Source organism: Notolabrus celidotus, chromosome 2 (assembly GCF_009762535.1).
Source record: "Notolabrus celidotus isolate fNotCel1 chromosome 2, fNotCel1.pri, whole genome shotgun sequence".
NCBI lineage: Eukaryota > Metazoa > Chordata > Actinopteri > Labriformes > Labridae > Notolabrus > Notolabrus celidotus.
Window position 1 is genome coordinate 22,966,007 of NC_048273.1, and position 19,934 is coordinate 22,985,940.

The 19,934-nt window shown below is 40.9% G+C and overlaps 1 protein-coding gene across 1 annotated transcript; it reads right to left on the reverse strand.

Annotated features, from left to right (window-relative positions):
• Positions 1–190: 190 nt before the first annotated feature.
• On the reverse strand, positions 191–19,400 carry nrd1b (nardilysin b (N-arginine dibasic convertase)). Its single transcript, XM_034706200.1, has 31 exons — positions 19,144–19,400; positions 16,669–16,887; positions 16,197–16,461; positions 15,457–15,538; positions 14,368–14,521; positions 13,884–13,957; positions 13,652–13,747; positions 13,391–13,513; positions 11,965–12,022; positions 11,656–11,729; positions 11,464–11,533; positions 9,713–9,790; positions 9,189–9,309; positions 8,736–8,794; positions 7,139–7,193; positions 6,609–6,713; positions 6,208–6,331; positions 5,148–5,234; positions 4,878–4,997; positions 4,591–4,642; positions 4,357–4,507; positions 3,765–3,892; positions 3,130–3,292; positions 2,852–2,883; positions 2,292–2,430; positions 2,142–2,189; positions 1,998–2,050; positions 1,754–1,837; positions 1,449–1,656; positions 1,031–1,120; positions 191–479 (listed from the first exon to the last, which is right to left on the reverse strand). Exons 2-31 carry the CDS (start codon positions 16,857–16,859, stop codon positions 255–257), a joined length of 3,309 nt encoding a protein of 1,102 aa, XP_034562091.1. The 5' UTR covers positions 16,860–16,887; positions 19,144–19,400; the 3' UTR covers positions 191–254.
• Positions 19,401–19,934: the final 534 nt, after the last annotated feature.

Consider the following 19,934-nt stretch of genomic DNA (forward strand, 5'->3'; position numbering starts at 1 on the left):
CTTATCATTAAACTGTATGCAAATGTGCAGGTTTCCAGAGGATAGCAGGGACTAATGTAAAGACGTGATAAATACAGGTCCAGATCTTTGCTTTTTCCCCTCAGGATTTGAACGCAGCATTGAAACAACCACTCATTGAACACCCATATGGGTGTAAAGTCCCGTCATGATCAAACATCGATGCTAGATGTTTCATCGCTCACTGTATTTTCTCACAGAGGGACATTGAGGCGGGCTTCAAGTTCCGTCCTGACCTAGCTGAGGATCTTGTGGTAGGGGTGGAGGGGGAGGGAGGAGGTGAACGCTCTGATGTCAGTTATAAGCGTGACGTCTTTGAGTGCCGGTGAGGAGGCCGGCAGGAAGGTCAGCTCGCTCACCTCACCGTAGGCAGAGGAAGAGGGGGGAGAGACTGGGCCCTCCAGGCTGCAGGAGATGCTCTGCTCCGGCGGGTCATTCTCCTCCACCCCGAAACCGACCACCTGGTCCAGACCAAGACAGTAAATACATCCAACATGACAGCAAGAATTTACCTTTGTATGAGAAAAAGCTGTTCAAATGTCACCGTAATGAAACACTGCAGCACCACGTTCATTTTTTGGGGCCTCAGTGAGGAACATTCAGTTTCAGTGCCCAATGTGGACAAAGCAGGAGGTCTTTTCTTTATGCTAATCTTTCCCTGTAAATGGGAAGAGAGTAATTTCTCCTCCTGCTTTCTTTTAACAGTCAAATGTATCACCCACTGTGAATCTTAGCTGTGGATAATGTAAACAAAGTGGTTCCTGCATTGTGCTGTTCATCTCATCTGACACCAGCCTGCTGACACACCAACGCTTTTCAACATATCTGCGAAGGTTCTCAGTCATCCAGGTCACGGTCATTCAAAGCTTGATCTGAAAAGGCAACTGGACTCGATAGAAATTCTTGAAGACTGGTGGACAGAGCTAGAAAAGAAAGACTCTTAAGAATCGTCAGTATGCATACTGACGACCTTTAGAGGCTTGTCTCAACATTAGAGTAAACACAGACTTACATGCACGCTGAGCTTCCTGCTGCTGCTGTTTCTGTGCTCCAGGAACCAGGAGACCAGCTCCTCCTGACTGAAGAGCTTCAGAGCCTCAATCTGCAGAAAACAGAGTCAGTTATAGAGACAGAGCGGGAACAGAACCAGAGCCGAAGGCTTGCAGCCACATCTAAGACAAAAACTGATTCTTTGAAACCAAAAATATTTAGTCGTTAATCAAACACAGAAAAGCAGAAAAAACTCAAAAGTTTGACCGCCAAGTATTTTTCACTTTTCAACAGAATTTTGAATCCAGAAACTTGAGTTCAACTTAGAGCCCCATTTCTGCACATTATCTAGATGTTACTAAAGGTTCGACGTGTAGTTTGACACTAGATCATACATTTTTTTTGGAATGTGAAAAAAGACGTTCAGTAGGGCGCCTCACCTCCTTGTTTAGCCGATTGAAGACATACTGCTGTGTGACGACCTCAAACCAGTTCCGGTCGACCTCTTCTCCCAGGTGAGCGTCCTCACACTCTTTCAGCTTGATGAGAGCGTTCACCTGGGTTTTAAATGCCTCCTCACTCAGACTTGACAAACGCTCGCCGAAGCTGACGAGGAACTCCTCGATCTTAGTCTCCACAAATTCTGTGCTGTAAGGACGAAACAAGGAAAAGGAAACGTCTGTTCGGTCCGCTGGATCTGCACAGGAACAAAACCTGCAGCAGGGGTCAATAGATGTCGGCTCACCTGAACTTTGTGGCCTGTGTTTCAACGGTGACAGAGAATCCCAGCACCCCTGAGGTGTTCCTGCAGGTTGGGTACACCTGGTACCTGAGAGAGACAGATCCTGATTATCAGTTCTTAATAATCTACAACATTATCTACAGCAAAGGTATGACAGTCAGAGCACTGTGATGAAGTTTGAAAAAATCTTAAGGTTAAAACAGATTCTCTGGATGCTTGTAGCTCATCTCTAGGATTTAAAACTGACCCCAGTGTTTCTTTGGTCCTCAGGAAGTCGAAGCATGGCTCCTCCATGTGCATCTGTGGAGACAGACGGAGACATCGAGTTCACAACAATCCCCTGCAGGTCTCCTCTGTGCGCAGTTACAGTTATAACTCTGCCAACACTCACCACCATCAGCTCCATCAGAGCGTGCTCCCTCAGGTTCTTCAGCCCTGACTAAAACCGGGAGACACATTTATATATCAAAACAGGAAGAAGTCACTCAATTCAAAACAGAACAAGTCCTACAACCACCGTGAAAAAAAGTAAGTTGTCTACCTGGAAGTAGACGGTGACCTCAGAGTTGGCGTCTCCTTTGTTGAGTGATTTGACTTTACAGAGATGATGGTTCAGAGGCAGCTCCACCACCCGGAACAGAACGGGGACCTCTGCTGACAGAGGCTGGAACTGCAGCTTACTGCAGAGAGTACCATACAATTGTAAAATCCCATTTACACACCAATGGGGAAATGTTTACACTGAGCATGCACTTGATCTTTTGTGTGTTGAGATGTGAGAGTTTTATAACTACAGCTGAATATCCAACTCATTGATAATATCCCCAAAACAAAGACTTACACAAGTAAAGGTGCTAAAATGAAATATTATCTCATTCTAAAATGTCTGTTTCAGGCTTTAAACTGTTTGAGTGTGATTATGAAATTTAACAGAGGCTTTCTGCTCTGAATAAATGTGACAGGACACTGGCTTTTATGTTTGGTACAAAGGATTTGTGGGTTTTTTGAAAGATTTTTAACATTTTAAATAGTTAAACCATTTTTGAACAATAGTTCCATCATCAAAAACATGCCAGTGCACAATTGAAGCAGCATACTCACTCAATGAAGTACTGCAGGAACTCTTTTGACTCCTGTTGAGGAAACAAACAAGTGTGAGAAGACAACTTGTCTTAAAACTGGAAACGTTAACTACAATAAGAAATACTAAATATCTGTTAAAGAGAGAGAGAAAGAAGTCCATAACTAAACTGAACCTCAAGAGCTAAGACTTCAGTAACCCTGGTCACATTAGATCAAAACTCCCTGTGTGGACCCCAAGGAGGAACAGTCGACTATTTAAGTATCCAAACATGTTTGTTTTTGTTGCTGCGTCTCACCGCGCTGGTGAAGTTTCCCTGCACCAGCCCCTCGGTGTACAGCTCCGCCTTTAGCCCGGACACAAAGGTCAGGAGGTCATCAACAGTCAGACCCTTCATGACGGCTTGATACTTCTGAATGACGGACCAGCGGCAGTGCTCCAGGATCAGCAGACGGACATCCCTGCAGACAGAGAGACAGGAGGTTAATTCTGAAACATCACTCTGTCAGGGGGACTCTCTGCAGTCGCATCTCTTTGGTATGATTAAAGGCTCAGTCATCCCATGATCTTAAAATCCTGTGGCTGTTAAAGAAGTAAACACCTACACAGCCTCATACTCAGAGCCTCACATTGGTTAGCTAACAGCATTGACACACAGCTAAATCAGATCTTGAAGAAGTGTTGTATTATTATTATCTCATAAATACAGGGTATGAATACACAGTACCTTCATTGGATGAAGCCCAATAATCAGGAATCTACAGTACTCTAAATATGCACCATCTATATCAGTTTAAACATCATGTCCATGTAAACACACTCTATAGTGTGCTGTACAAGAACATCACTGAAGTTTTGTGGTCACATTCTTAGAAACTTTTCAAACCTTGTGTGTTTTAGTGTTAAAGTGTGTTTCCAGTGTGTGAGACGTACTTCCCGAGTCTCTCGGGTTTGATGAGGATGTTGAAGTAGGTTTTCTTCAGCTGCTCCGAGAACATGGTGAAGACGCCCGGCTCCGTGCTGAACTCGGCAAGATGATCCACGATGAGCTTCAACAGCAGCTGAAACAGGAGGGAGGACAGTGTGGACGTTTACATTTACTTTCACTAGTGGCACTGTAGCTATACGTCTACAAGCAGCTAGTGTTTTTGTTTGTGTCTATCCGTCTCTCTCTCTGCATCTCCCTCTATTCCTCTATCCCGCTCTCCCACCCCAACACGGTCTCAGCAGATGGCTGTCTAACATGGGTCTGGTTCTGCTCCAGCTTTCTGCCTGTTAAAATGAAGTTTGTCCTTGCCGCTGTAACTTGCTGTATGCTGCAAAGTGCTCTGTTCATGGTGGATCAGAGTCCTGTCTGTAAAATGGTACTGGATCTTAATCTGTTTTGATGTTGAGTCTTGATAATAATATAACTTAGAGTACGATCTGGTCCTGCTCTGTTTGTAAAGCATCTTTGGATAACATTCGTTGTGAACTGACGCTATATAAATAAAGACTGATTTATAATTAGACCATGTTTCCTCACCGGCAGTTTGTGGTTGAATCCTTTGAGTCGGATCACCAGGCCGTGCTCTCCGGCCACTAGCTTGTACTCCAGCTGGGCAACGTCGGCCTCGTAAGCTGGCTCCGCCAGGTTATGAGCCAAGATGTTCACAAAGATGTCGAACAGTACCAGACTGTAGGAGAGAGGATACTCGGTAAAGCGGATAAGTTCATTCATAATGCTCCATAATGGATGATTTGGACACGGGACTCTTACTTTTCTGGACTCTTCTGAATGAGCGGGGAGATCAGGTTGAAGCGGATATAAGCTGAAAGGTAAAGATGCGAGTGTGTTACATTTGCATTTAATGAATGAGACCTTTATTTTTCATCAAAGCTGATGTTTTCTGATCGCTCTGCACCTCCAGGACCTTTCTGTACAAAACATACCATTCCTCTCCTTACGGAGTAGTTAACATCCCACTGCAGTGTTTAGCACTGATTTATAAACCGCACCCAGTTATTGCTCAGACAGCTTCAGGCAGACATGACACTTAGACTCACCTTTTGGGATCTTGAACTTGTTGTCTTTTTTGTACCACAAACAGCCTCGCTCATTGTTTACGATCCTCACAGGAAATTCTGTGTCCGGGCAGTCCGACGTTTTCAGGTCAAAGTCTGTGGCTGTAGCACCAAGACGAGAAACGATCATGAATCTGACAAACAGACGTTGGTCCTGACTTTTTAGCAGTTAAAATGCAAGAAAATTATCCCTATCCACACTTCAATAACACAACATGATCTTATATCATTTCACATCCTGTTTGTACAGACCGATAAATTTGTTCTCAGCAGGGAGGTGGAGCCCAGGGTTGACTTCGAAGTTTCCGCTCCAGCGCTGAGCCCACTCCTCAGAGATGTCTAATGACATAAAACAAACACACCCAGGGTTTAATATGATTACACTCTAAAATGTTGAGGTGTTTTATCATTTAACTCTTCTTGTTTTTACATCAGCAAACAGGGAAACAGGAAATAAGAAACCAAAGCTTCTAACGCACTGCAATTCAGCCACAGAGCTGCAACTGAGTTCTGCCTTCATTACGTCTTTGTACGAATTCTAGCACACATCATTGTATATTGTATGAAAAGGTTGGCTTGTCTTCCTTATACAACAGAAGGATGGAGCACTGGTATCTCTTTCTCTATAAGGCCCTACTCCATGATCTGCCGTCTTATTTACGGTCTTAAATGACTCCTAAAGTTGTCAGTGGCTGTAATCTTCCGTCCCATGGACAACATATTTTTGTCATTCCTCTGACTCGATCTGTTTTTTGTAAAAGTGCTTTTAATGTTTTTGCTCCTTCATCCTGGTCTGAGCTTCAAACTCACCTAAAACTGGATTGTTTAATTTGATTGGAGGATTAAGGATCATGTGATCAGCTTGTGCACATCTTTTAATGCTTAACACTGCTAATGTATTTATTGACGTTACAGTTATGTGTTATTGTTTGTTGTTTTGTCTTGTTTTCTTTGTGAAACTCTTAATGCTGCTGTCTTGGCCAGGACTCCCTTGTAAAAGAGACTCTGTATCTCTATGGGACTATTCCTGGTAATATAAAAATAAAATAAATAAGAAATGTATGACATGATATTAATTAGTTAACAAAAAAAAATACTTTACAAAGACTCTTTGCAACTAAATATGGAAATTCAGTTACAGCGACAGAGTACTGAAAACACATCAGTGTTTGACTCTGCTTCCTGTTTCCTCTTTTTGTTTTTAAAGTGAAGCATTTTAGAAACACATGAAGCCACACCAACATTAGAGGTGTGTGTGTGTGTGTGTGTGTGTGTGTGTGTGTGTGTGTGTGTGTGTGTGTGTGTGTCTTACCCTCCTTGCTGTAACAGGTACCAAACCATTTTTCTCTCAGTGCACAGCAACCTTCGTTCTCCGGTGACAGCAGCAGCAGGTTTGCTCTGTCAGGAGTCAGCAGGGAGAGAGCAGCACTGATCACCTGAAACACACACACACACACACACACACACACACACACACACACACACACACACACACACACACACACACACACACACACACACACACACACACACACATACAGAGAGAGAAATTCACTGTTATTTTAATGAACTAAAGAAACACTAAATATTATGACTGGACATTCAGTATTTCATTTTGGTTTTTGCGGTGCATTGAACATGCAGTCTTTGCTGATTTTAATCCTCACACTATACATTTCACAATTTCTTAAACAATAAACGTAATGATATCACCTGGGGGTCGTATTCAAACATGAGCTGGTCTCCAGTCAGGAAGTCCTCTTTGGGGAACAGCTGCATGTTCTCACAGATGTTCTCCACAAACTCGATGGGATCCGTCTGACAGACCGATGACAAAATAACAGAGAGCATGTTAATGTCACACGTGTTTCCTAAGCTATGAATCTGCATGAAATAATTAAAATTAACTGCAGTGTTATGTGGTTTTTCACCTCAGTGAAAGCTTAGAACATCCTATATTTGATCGATATTTGTCCAAATGTTTGCATTTTTGAAGAACATATTGTAACTGCAAAGCACGTTAATGTTTGCAATTAGTTTTCTAGTTAACATCCGACAAAATGATAGTGATGATTGATGGTTTAAAACCTGTTTGTGTTTACATCCTGAGGGCTCGTACCATCCTTTTTTAACTCTATATTAATACTGCAGATTTAATAACCACACAACCACAGAGATGAAGCTAATTAATTATCACCAAAATTATTTACATCAAAAGGATTATCTAGTCCAGATTTCTTTACCTGCTCCTGATAGTGAAACTCGTTGGCTTCTATCTTCTGAATTTCCTCATAGATCCTGAAAAAGTACAAAACTTTAAACAACAAAAAACACTGAAGTACCCTTTCAAATAAGAAGAGAAATTTACCGCACCTAGAAATGAGTGTGTTTACAGGCAGGTGAATTAGGCTCAATTTATTTCAATGATGTTGTCCACACACAGTTCAATGAGTGGAAAGATAGTAAAAAGAAAACTGTACGTGATGTAACAGCATGCAATAACAGAGGAACAAGATTTCTCAAGTGCAATAATTCTCAGTACATGACTACAGATTATGGATGTAAACAATGAATCGAGTATCAATTAATTGATTGTTAGGCACTTACTCAAACACATTTTTTGTTTTGATTTTGTACCACGGGGAACAAACATCATGTGGTCTCATACTTTGTTCAGCTATCGGGGAGGTGTTTCAAATTTAAAGCATGCTTCTATTTGAATCAGCCGCTATAGGTGTTGCGCACAGTGGAGACGCTCAGCTGCGGCTGAGTGACGGGTCTCCGCGAGCGCTTTTTTTCTCGCTGCCGGACTGATTATGACTCAGTTGCTCTCCCGGTCGACACCTGACTGCGTTTACATGCTTATTTTTCTCAATAAGAACGAGTAGACAGAAAACTGGACACTGTGAGTCTAAAATATGTTTCTGTTCAGTTCCCTTGTTGCAGTAAATCCACATGTTGTAGCCTGAGCCTTCACTTTATGTGTCCGCGGAGATTATGAGCCTGCTCCACGCGTTGATATTCAGCGTTTTACATTCGTACGCCTCAATATGATCCGTAGCTATTTAATACCGTCACAAAATGCATTTGGCATTATTTTTGACATGGAAAATGTTTACGTTATTTTTAAATGATCAATCCATATTTGATCGTTAACATTTCGATCAGGGAAAATACTTGAAATTGACATCCCTACTACAGATATAGTAGATATAAATATAATTGTTAGTTAGTTAAATTAATTATCAATATCTATTGTTGTGGGCCTGAAATGCCAGCCTCATGTTAAGTCTAAGTTGTAGTTTGTAAAAGCAAAAGTGAACGCAAAAGATTTACAGCTCCCCCTTGTGGCTAGCTGCCGTATTTGTCATAAAGCCCATCTCCTCCATGTTAACAGATGGGACATGGGTTAAACTGTAAAAAACTGAATCCAGGTCAAATAAATATTTGTCAAACATGTTTCTGTCATTTTAGTTATTTCTTATGCTGATTTATGCAAGTGTTCAGGATTTGCCATCAAGATTGACAGCTCTGTTGACCAATGAGTGTCTGCTTCAAACCCACACAAGAATCTGTTCTGCTGTGGATTGGACCCACCTCAGGGAGCGACAATGCTTTAGCAACAAGGTAAATGTTTGTTTGTTTTGTACGTCAATATTGTATCTCAACCATTTAAATAATTTCCACAATATCTGGAACATTCTGGGTGTTATTTTTGTACAAATAGTGGAGGTGTAGCCATGTTATCCATCTTTCAATACGGTCAATGATATAAACAAGTGCTTTGTAAAAAGGATGATAAAAAAATGTGGATATGTGTATTTGTATGTGTAGGCTGACCTCTGCTGGGGACCCAGAGTCTGGAGCATCTTCAGGTACTGAAACACTAAATGAACCACCTGCAAAGAGGAGAACACAATCACTGAAATTAAAGAAATACTTGAAAAAAATCTCCTCTTGAGAGATTTACAGAAATAAAAGCAGTCACAACATAATTTATCTCCCTGTGCGTGTTTTTGTGTTTGTATTGAGGTTTTCTGCTCAATTCCATTTTGTACATGATTACCGTAAAATCTGGAATATAAGTGCACTGGTATATTAGTTCGTTTGGAGGTCTCACAGAGGGAAAAAGGATTCAAGTGTGTTCATCACAGCCATCTTTCTGTAGTACCATCTGTTAGTGCCATGTCTAGTGAGCAATCCTACAAGCGACTGCTGCAGTAACTGAGCTCAGCCAATGATAACGTTGATTCATGTGAGGTATGGAGTGGGTGTGTGCATGTGTGTGTTGACCTGGTAGAAGTTCTGGTAGCCCTGGTCGGTAAGGGTGATGGAGATGGAGAAGATGGAGTAGGTGGTGTTCTGGTCAAAACCAGTCTCACTGTTTCCTCCAAACAAAGCCAGCGCCCAGCATCTGAACACACAAACACACACATTATACATTTAATAAAGTGAGCCGCCAGCCTTTATTGAGGAGTTACACTTTTATTTTAAGTGATTTTTATATGTCCTGGTTTAAATGACTCATGGGTTGTGACGTTTTGGGATCGTTCGAGGTGAATTTTTCAGCCTGAAACAGAAGGACCTGGTTTAATATAAAAGTGTGTCCACTAACAGTTCTTGTTTTTGTCCCTGGCGGGCTCAGATTGTGATTCTAAGTGTAAGACAACATTAAATAAATTATCCCTAGAGGAAAAAGAGCTTTTAGTTCAAGACGAAATGTATCTTTAACCACAATATGTTTCTAAAAAAGCTCAGCATTAAACTACCAGAATGATCTTGGACTGCTTAACACCAGTTATTTCCACATAACTCACTTCTTCCTGAGCAGAGACAGGATGCTGCCAGTTCCTTCGTGTCCAATCAGCCATGAGATGTAGTGAAGAGGCTTCACCCTGACAAACAAACAAACACACACACACACACACACACACACACACACACACACACACACACACACACACACACACACACACACACACACACACACACACACGCACACACACACACACACACACACACACACACACACACACACACACACACACACACACACACACACACACACACACACATTGTGAGGTCTAATCTGACTGTATGGCAGTCTGAAGAGCAGCTTTTTGACTGTGAGCACCAGCTGGACTCCTGAATATGAGAGGTGACACATTTTTAACACACTGTTCTGAAATCATTCAGTTATTTTCTGCAAAGCTGAGCAAACTCATCGGCCTCTTTCAGATTTATTCAAAACACAGTACAACAGCCGGAGCTCTTACAGATTTAGCCAGCATCAAGCAAAAAGGCCATTACAAGATATTGGCTCAGAAAAAAACGGCCCTATTGCTGACCTCTTTATAAATGTTGTTAAACAACTAAACATCTTTTGGAACAAATGACCTGTGCTGTATGGCTCCAAAAGAACTGGTGGCAAAATGATGGGAAAGTGGGGCACACTTATTCAGCCTGTGTCAGTGACCTTGAGATGCTTGATGCATTTTTGCTAATTAAAAGCTCATACATAAAGAAGCACAGGATGGAAAGTAAAGGAATGAACAACCTTTCTTAAGCCTAAAAGTGTAAACTTCTCCCCTCTGTAACCACATGACTATCATATTTCACATATCTTCTTGAAGTCCACATTATACCACAATTAATCTTAGATCTTGTTCCATATTCTTAGCTCTAATGTATGATTTCTTGTTGTATGAACGTCCCCTGTGTCTGATGTCTTTTGTACTGTTGATTCAGGCCAGCTGTATCTTTGGGGATTAAAGAAGGTGTTTGAAAAGCACCCTGTAAAATCAGACACGCTGAGATTACTGGATTGATGTATTTTATATGTTAATAATAATAATAATAACAACTTTTCTAATGTAGCAAAAACAAGGGTATAAAAAGCACTCTGAACTTCATTTTGACCACAGCGGAGCCACCACGAGACATCAAAGAGTAAATATAGTATGAGCACACAAATTTGTAATGTATTTAGGAGACGCTTACCACAAACAGTTACACCTGTTAGCCTGTACGTATCTTATTTTAAAGCATGTTTTAATAAATACACACGACCTTCACAACTTTTATACCGTCCTATCACCTTCACTGATTCAATAATATAAACATATCTGTCGTTTATTTTTTATTACACTGATTTATTCACAGCCATAATACAAATAAAACTGAAGAAAATAAAAACATTAAAATCCATAAAATAAAATATTAATTAATATTTGTGATTTTCCCCATAATGAAGACATTATTTTGTCCTGTCTCTCTTCCTTTCCATCTTTCCTTCTTTCTCTCTTTTTTTCCATTCTTTATCTCTTTCTTTCTCCCTTTCATTGCTTTTCTCAATATGGAAATACATTTCTATTATTCATATTATTTGAAGATATGCCAAATATGAAAAGTAAAGTATCCAAAATAAAATCTGTCTAAAAAAATCTTTCTTGGCTATTTTTCCCCAAAATCCAGCCGTATTAAACAAATTCAAAATACTTTGTTTGAATTGAGCTTACCTCTGATATTTCATGATTGGTGATGGGTTAAAAATGAGTATTGGACTCACCTGTAGTGTTTCCCCTGTGGAGGTACGGCCCAGCTGATGGTCAGAGCGTGAACCTTCCTCACAGGGACCACTGAAACACACAGAGGTATGTCTTAGTGTGAAAGTAGGAGAGCTTCTACGTGTATTATATAAAAACATATGATGCACAAATACTCAAATGATACAGTTAGTGAAATAAAAACAGTTTCAGACCTCGGTAGAGCTTGTTGAAGCCCGGTGTGTCAAACGGCTGCTGGAGGTCAGAGAAGTCAGCCCGAGGTTCACCGCTGGGATGGAAAAACAGTTTGACAAAACACAAATAGTTTGCTTCCTGTGAGCGGATTTTGCAGCACTATCTGTGTTTCTATAATACTAAAAGATGTATTATCTATGCAAGAATACTGACAAACATTTATACTGATAGCAATACATATTGAGAGTGCTTTTGAAAATCACTACTAATGCAAAATCAATAAAACATGACGTATTAGATGATATTTGTTTTGGTGTGTGATGTCGTACTTGTTGGGAACTTTGATGAAGATCTCTCTCACCCACTGCTCCAGAGTGTCAAGAGTCTCTGAATAACAAAAAGCACAAACAAGAGAGCGTTTCATGCTGCACAAGCAGAATAATCACTTGTATCCTGACCTTATATTATTGTTTCAATTATCTCTATTTGTCATTCTGTGATATTGTATGTATGGGAAACTACCTCTCCATCTTATTAACATCACAGGGCCTGATTGTTAAAGCTTTAATCTGGGACAGACCGGTTTAGATTTGTAGTGAGCAGGCCTATACTATGAAGCAGGTTCAACAGATCTCTGTTGTCTTTTGGATGTCTGGCTTATTTAGTCTCTGCTGAAGGATGATGTTGGGAAAGCATGATCGATAGCGTTCATTGATATTTTTCACATGTTAAATCATACAGGTAGACAAAGCGTCCTGCCGGTCTTTCTTCCTCCTCCATCAGCTCCATGATCAAGAGAAGTGATTGGTCAGTGGCAAGCAGCAACCTACGGTCTAAAAATATGAGTCCAGGGCGGAAGTGCTCAAAACTGCAGTTCATTGAGGATCTGCTTGAGGCTGGCTCTAGAAGTACTGTAAGTCACATACACATGAATGGGATAAAGACGACAATTACAGCAGAAATAAACATGTTTACAGCTGGCACAAAAGACGAGTGTAGTCTGGATAGCTCATTTCTCGATCGGCAACCACTGTACGGGGGGGGTCAATTTTTTTATAACATACTTTCGAAGATATTGAGATTACAAGTCTTCCAATGAGAGGCACAGCTGACTTAATTGACAGGCGGGAACACTGTAGCTGTTGGCTAGGAGGCTAAAACTCTGCCCGTTTACGCCACAATTGCTCGACAGCAGCAATATGGCTGCCACCGCCGATTGGCCTCAAAACAGCTCTTCAGAAACAGATGGGTGACATCACAAATCCTTCGTCCATATTTTATACAGTCTATGGTCAGTGGGCAGTGTTTCTAAGAAGATGATCTCTGGTGCAGTTTAATTTAGTCACAGTGTGACTGTGAAAACTGTGTTAGATATCCAACTCTGTCCACAGGGGGCGCCAAAATCCACACAAACTGAAAGATCCTCACAGCATCCGTACACTTAATATTCTATTTTTGATGTTGATGCTTCCTGGAAAATAATATCAATGAGATTAACATTTTTTCACAACCCTAATATCTATTCTAAGATATATAATAAAATATAAAAAAGAAAAAAATGTTGTAAAAAAACTTCAGCCTACTGCTGAGATCAGGCTCTGCATTTCAGGTTTTATTAGATCATTTTCGTCACTTGGTGTGGTACTACATCAACTGTGGCCCTGAGTTTATGATCATTTCTTATTATTTTGAGATCATAAGCTCTGAGACTGTAATTATTTTGAGGTTGTGCATACTCCAAATAAAAATGCATACCTTTGGACTGGACGGTTAATGTCATGTAATGAGCAGAGTAATATCTCCTCCAGAAGTCTCTGAGTCGCTGGTAGGTGTTGATCTGTTTCTCTCTGGGCTCGTGTTTTAATGTCTGAGCGTTACCTGACAGAAACAGGAGTGAAGCAGTGATCAAACATGAAGACATTACTCTTTTCATCTTAATGTGCAACAACTTCATTGTTGGAGGAAGTGGAAAATAAAAAGGATCTTATCAGAGGATTGAACATATTGCATTCTTACCCCAGCAGAATTTGCTCATAGGGTGTCCTGGTTTAGCTAAACTCCCAAACAGCATCTCCTTCCGATGTGAGTCAGATGGCCTCGCTAACTGGTACTCTGTAAATGGAAAGAAGAACAGCGACACGGAGAAACACAGAGAGAGCATAAACGTGTGAAAACATCACCTGAAGTAGAAGCTGGGAGCGACTCAGTGCAGGTACAAAGTGCAGTTTGTGTTTGTATGTGAGCTCACCGCTGTCTACAGCCTCCACCTCCCTGTCGATGGCATCCTCTATCATCAGAGGACAGATGAAGAACTGAGCCCACCTTGAACACATACAGATGATATTAGGGCTGCACAACAGGTCACAGTTTCGTTGTAATCTGGACATGAGCACTTAAAATAAATGTTTTCTCCCTAAGCGTTTGCACATTTTGCCTTCTGGATGGAGGTCTGGGTTTGCTTTCATGCTTCACACCATTGTGATGAAGTCAGATGAAGAGCAAGAAATGTATTAGAGATACTGTTAATTATAAAGCTTTTGAAAAATGTATAAACGCAGCAATTTAATAATGACAACATCCATTATTCCATGCACATTATAATCACATTTACAGGGTTATATAAGCCAGTAACACACTTTAGATGGATTTATAATGAATTCATGAAATAGGAAAATACAATGTTATATATTTCAGTACATTTACAGGACAGTTGACAGGAAGCAGAGGCTTACCTGTCGAGGGCCTCCCTGAAATACTTCCTCTGCACGTCAAACTGGAAGATGGTCCTCTCACAGTCAGTTGAGGCGTTGTCGCTTCCTCCATGTTTCTTCAGGAAGGCGTCGAAGCCGTTCTCTGCCGGGTATTTCTCACTGCCCATGAACACCACTAATCGTCAGATGGGAGGAGATGAGAATAAAACATGAAGGTAAAAGAGGAAATCAAAAAACCCTGAATAAATAAACGTGTTCTTATAAGGTTAGGCCACTGAATAAAATACTTAAATGTCATGAAACTCTTGAGAACTGTTTCTTAAAGCTCTCAGTTAGGATGCAGACTTTAAGATGCTCTGAAGTTTCTTCTTCCTAAAACAAAAGCTCAGTGTTTCTCACCTTAATCACAAATCTAACACACCTATTTAATGCATCTCCCTCCTTTTCAACAAAAGTGTAAATCCACCGTTAGTCACAAGCATGTTTAAGATGCTGCCGTCTACATTATCTCAATGCATATTCTCACCTGGGCTAGTTGTTCAAAAGGTGTAATCTGATAGGAATGATCCAGATTTGGAAATACACTATTTATTATTTTAATATTTCTGTAATCCAGGATCTGGTTATCCCAGGTGACTTTTGTCCAGGTGTTTCAAAGAAAACTGGATTGGATCGACCTGATACAGATACAGAACACGAAGGTTGCTATCTACAACAGACTTTTTCCACCGGGGGACGCAAGAATCAGCACTAACTGATAGATCTTGGCAGATGTTTTTAAACGAACATCCTATGTTTGATTTTTATCCGCTTGGGTTCATACTTTTTTGTTACAACCTTAATTTATAATTTTTCTACTATGTCACTGCATAAAACTTGCAAAAACACATCTAAAATATCAACTTGAATGTAAAAAGTATTGTATTTTTTGGAACAATTTTTAAGTTTTCCTTTATTAAATTCCATAATCCAGCCCTCTGCTGGGATCCGAATTATCTATATGTTTTTGGATGGAAGTTTTCAACACAAGCGGGGGAATTTATCAGGATAAAAAACAACACTGAACCACAGGTTCAGGGAACATTTAACAGATATGGCAGTGAGACTCACTGTGCTCCAGGAAGTGGGCGAGGCCGGGCAGGTCTTCCGGGTCACTGAAGCTCCCCACACTGATGCACAGAGCAGCGGCAGCCTGACAACACACACAAACACACATTTTCAAAATACCCGCTAGTCTTTGAATACATGTATTCAACTTGTTCACAGACAACGATGGATGGCTACCTGTATGAATGGCTGCAACATAACCCTTGATGAATCAAAGTGTTTCCTCTAGAAGTTCTTGTTCTTGTCTCTGACAGGCTCAGGTTGTTATTTGAAGTGTCTTGTAACATTATAGAAAGGTTCCCTACAGAGGGAGAGCTTTTTTGATAAGCTATCACTCTTCTTTTTAGCGAGAAACAGACGTTACATCGCTCTCTTAAAAGCCACCAGACTCCATTGACTAAAACTGTATTTTTACCCTGCAGAGCACTGGTCTGCCGCTGCCCTAACCACTTAGTCCCTTTTATTGTTTTGTGACTTCAATCTTTTCATGAGTTTGGCTATAACTCAACATGATTAACCTTAGGAACTTAGGCAGCAATAGACGAGAAATTCCTGTTTTCAGCATAGTTTAAATGACTGTTTCTGTCAAAGGAGTGTGGTGGCTTTGAGGGGAGCAAAGTAAAAGTTGTTTGGGGTCACAGGAAATCTCTGTCTGCCTCAATAGTTCCCAAGGATTACCATACGCCCATCACACACACTCAAAAGCATGTCTCTTTAGATTAGTCAATTTTTGCGTCACCCACCTGCTTCTCAGAGCTCCCCTTCTTCTTCTTCCCTCCGTTCTCCTCGTCCAGCTCATCGAAGTCACTATCCTGCTCCTCCTCTTCGTCTTCCTCCTCGTCCTCCTCTGAACCCTCGCCAGAGTCTCCTTCCTCCTCGCCTTCCTCCTCACCATCCTCCTCCTCCTGCCCGCCCTCTGCCTCCCCCTTGTCCTCTCCTCCTTTACCGTCTGACCCGCTGAAGTCGGAGATGAGGAGTGCTCGGAGGCCGTTACTCAGATCGATGTATCTGCAGAGTGAGAGGATCCAGACCGATGTTACACACAAACCAGACAACTCAGCCATGAGGCAGAGGACATGAGGGGAGATAAGCTGTATGTGTGAGAGCATGCTTTATCTTGATCTTATGTTTTGAATCCATGCGAACATTTCACGTTCCCTTTCACAAAATCCTGTCTGGTGTCTGACATTCAAACCAGACGCTGCCCTCTCCCACCTGTATTTCTTCGGGTCACTGGGCGATTTGATGATCTCTTGGTCTCCCTGGTCTACTGCTCCTCCACCTCCATCTCCAGCAGCCACCTGGGACCTGACATCCTGCTGCGGCGGTGGCGGCTCACCCTGGTCTGGAGCAGATACCTGGCCAGGCACACTGCACCCGCTCGCTGACTTGTTGGTTTGAGGCATTACGACAGAGCTCTCTGGAGTGACAGCGCTGGACGTGCAAGAAAACATACGTGACTGTGAGAATACGAAGCATTGTGCACAAGCCTTTGTGTTCCGAAGGCTGCAAAATTAGACAACTTGCATAACAGATTCATCTCCTTTATTTTGCTTTTTTGTAATGTTTGATTAATATGTCATCAAATGACTGAAACAGTAACATATTTGCCCACTGAAAAGATGACATTTTATGGCCCAAAATTCAAAACTATTCATCCACTTTGTAAGACAGAAAAAAGGAGGTTATTCTGGCAACGGTTTACAGTACATTATTATTTCTTTCAACATTTACATAAATCATATATCCATCACTAAAACACTTGTTGATAATATCTCTCTGGATTGAGTGATCATTAAATCTAATGTTTGAGCTTTACATCTCAAAGTTGAATGAGTAAAATGTATTTTCAGTGATGATTCAGCTCTTTACTCATCCAGAAAAGTTTGGAAAGGATCTTATCAATACCAATTGATATAGTTTTATATGTTGTTGGAAAGCCTGATTAGTCACCTTTACGAGGTATAACATGTAAGGATTGTGCAGTCGTGGTATGCGCAACACAGCTAAACGTGTGGGCAACGCCCCCCCAAAAAATGTGCCACAATCCCCTGCAATATTCTCTTGTTGGTATTCTCTCTTGCTTTGAGTTGCTACACACGTTTAGCTGTGTTGCAACAAAAAAGCAGCAGTTCCTTGACAGCTGTATAGCCCTGTGAAGCGCATTTCTGAACTTAGTGGTGAGATCTTTTTGAACACATCCCTTTTAAAGATGTTATGGCAAAGAGTTGTGCATAGATTTGCAAAAATAGGGACATGGCTGAATTGACCGACAGGCATGCTTACTGTAGCATCAGGGGTTTTTAAGGCCCGTCTCAACTCCTACTCTGAAAGCTCTTTACAGCAACGATGGAGGACGTCATAGAGACTATGTCCATGTTTGATTATATAGTCTATGTTTTGAGCCCACATATAAGACAATAGCACACTAAAATAAGGCTCTGATACACCTTTGGCTGCAACATTGGAGTTCTAACATTTCTGGAATGTGAAATTGTGAACAGGGCTGCTATTACTCCATGGTGTACTTCAGATGTACCAACTGAGAAAGTCTGTGCTGATGTTAAATCTTGGGTTGACGCTGGTGTTCAAATAACAAGTTCAGCTGATAGTCGATTCAGACATCAATGCCTTTGTTGGTATTTATTCCCCTATGTAGGCCACAGACCCTAATGTATCCTCATTATGAAACATCAGTGAACATAGTTGTTAATTGGAGTCCTTGAGCTCCCTTGTCTCGTAGGTTCCTCTGGATCGCTGCTGAAGACAGCCTGCTCCTGTGGACGTGCAAGACTCGAGCTGCTACAGTACAACTACTACCATCCGTCTCACCACTATCAAAAATAGAACATATATATGTATGTGTGTGTATATATTATTATTATATAAAGAAATATGAATCAATGACATCAAACATCAATAGGACTATTATTCAGCTCATGTTTTTCATAACAAAACTTTACAGTCAGCCAAAAACATAGGGCTTGACCATGGATGTAACAGTCATAGAGGGTATTTTCTATTAAGGTTTGTGCCAGAGTATTGAAACATTCCCCCTGTTTTCTGAGTGCAAAAGGAGTGAGTCGAGGGGTAATATAGGGTTGCCAACTGTCCCGTATTAGCCGGGATACCCCATATAATGGGCTAAATTGGTTTGTTGCATACGGGACCTCAATTGTTCCGTATATTGACAATTAACTCTTGTAAATACTGCGGACTAAACTCTACAGAATCGGAAAACCTCTGCTGTCGATTCGCGCTATAGATGCCTTTTGCGGCAAAGCAGCAAAACTCGGCAGAACACCGGTGGACCGAACCCGTTGGTGTCTTCCGTGAAACAAATAAATGAATGGATAACGTAGTTATCAGACAAGCTAGCAGGCTAACGTTTGATGATAACTTCCAAGTATTTACAAACAGCTTCACCACAATTCCAGTAGTCTTCAAAACAGGACGTAATCATCTTAATAAGAAGGTAGTTAAGTTCGTTAAGATAAAGAGATTGGTTAGCTGTATATTAGCTTCCAGTAATCCAGTTGAATGACACACTAACAGCTGAACAGCTAAGTTAGCTACACTGGCTAAAGTAGGAGACGTTGGGAGTAGCCGTTAGCAAGTCAGCTATGTTTGAAGTCTGAATCCTGACACAACAGCTCGATTTGTTATTCTTGAATAAAAGGACAGGCTCACCTTTCTGCTAGCTTACTGCTGAAGGAAGTTTAGAGGTTCGGTTTCAATACAGCCACCTAGCCTGTGTCAGCTAGCAGTTAGCCAAAACAAAGCCGTTGATTGGATAATAGAATATCGGTCACAGAAAAGCAAGCCGTCTGATTGGTCCAATCTGTGACGTATGATGTACGGGAGAACAATGCCAAAAAACACAATATCATACACTAGCAAGTTTATAAAACAAAAACCCGACCATACAGTCTCTCCATATCTAACGTTAAATTCAGCCTGGAAACGTGAACACATTAAACTAACCTGTGTAAAATATCCATAAAAAGAAAATTGTAATCTTTCAGATAATATAAAGCCATTATTTAAGAGACAATACTGTAAACATAACATATTAAATGTTTAAATTGGGAGAAAAAAAATCTATAAATATTATATGTTCATTTTAAATTTGATGTCGGCAACACATTTAAAAAATGTTGGGACAAGTACAACAAAACACAAAAATAATTTGTGTAAAGCTTAAAAAAAGCTAAGTAGGAAAATTTCCAGGTTGATTATCCTGATTCTGGATCACAGACTGTATAAAAAATGAACGTAGTATCCGTGACGTCATCCGTCTGTTTCTGAAGTGCTGTTTTGAGCCCAATCAAAGGCAGCAGCCATATTGCTTCTGTTGAGTGATTGTGACATACAGAGGCAGGCTTTGAGCCTCCTAGCCAACAGCTACAGTGTTGCCGCCTGTCAGTCAAGGCAGCTGTGCCTCTCATTGGAAGACTCGTAATCTCAATATCTTCGAAAAT